General features: G+C 65.1%; 1 protein-coding gene across 1 annotated transcript; it reads right to left on the bottom strand.

Moving 5' to 3' along the window:
- Positions 1–5: 5 nt before the first annotated feature.
- On the bottom strand, positions 6–272 carry LOC104462432 (nuclear factor 1; the record flags this gene model as incomplete). The annotated part of the gene is made up of 1 exon (XM_010074363.1): positions 6–272. A coding segment is annotated over one exon (267 nt), but the record flags the coding sequence as incomplete, so codon positions are not given.
- Positions 273–393: the final 121 nt, after the last annotated feature.

Below are 393 nucleotides of genomic sequence, written 5' to 3' on the forward strand. Positions count from 1 at the left end.
GCCTTCTTGCCGGTGACGGAGAGCACGAAGTCCTCGCGGCACTCGGGCCGGATGTCCTTGCGCAGCTTGGCCAGGAGGCGCGAGGCCCATTTCTGCTTCACCTCCGGCTTCTCGCTCAGCAGCTCATCCTTCACCGCCCTCTCCTCGTCCTTCGTCATCCTCTTCTCGTGCTTCTTGAAGTACTTGCGCTTGCGGGCCTGCAGGTTGAACCACGTGTAGGAGAAGGCCCGGACGTGGGGCAGCAGCGCCTCGATGAAGGGGTGGAACTCATCCTGCGGGAGCAGAGGGACAGACGGTCACTCCCGGCGCAGCCACCCCCAAACCTCCCCTGGGACACTGGGGACCTCGCAGGGACCCGTGGGGGACATTCTCGCGGGGCTGCATCCCAGCACA

Source organism: Pterocles gutturalis, unplaced genomic scaffold (assembly GCF_000699245.1).
Source record: "Pterocles gutturalis isolate BGI_N339 unplaced genomic scaffold, ASM69924v1 scaffold18097, whole genome shotgun sequence".
NCBI classification, from domain to species: domain Eukaryota; kingdom Metazoa; phylum Chordata; class Aves; order Pterocliformes; family Pteroclidae; genus Pterocles; species Pterocles gutturalis.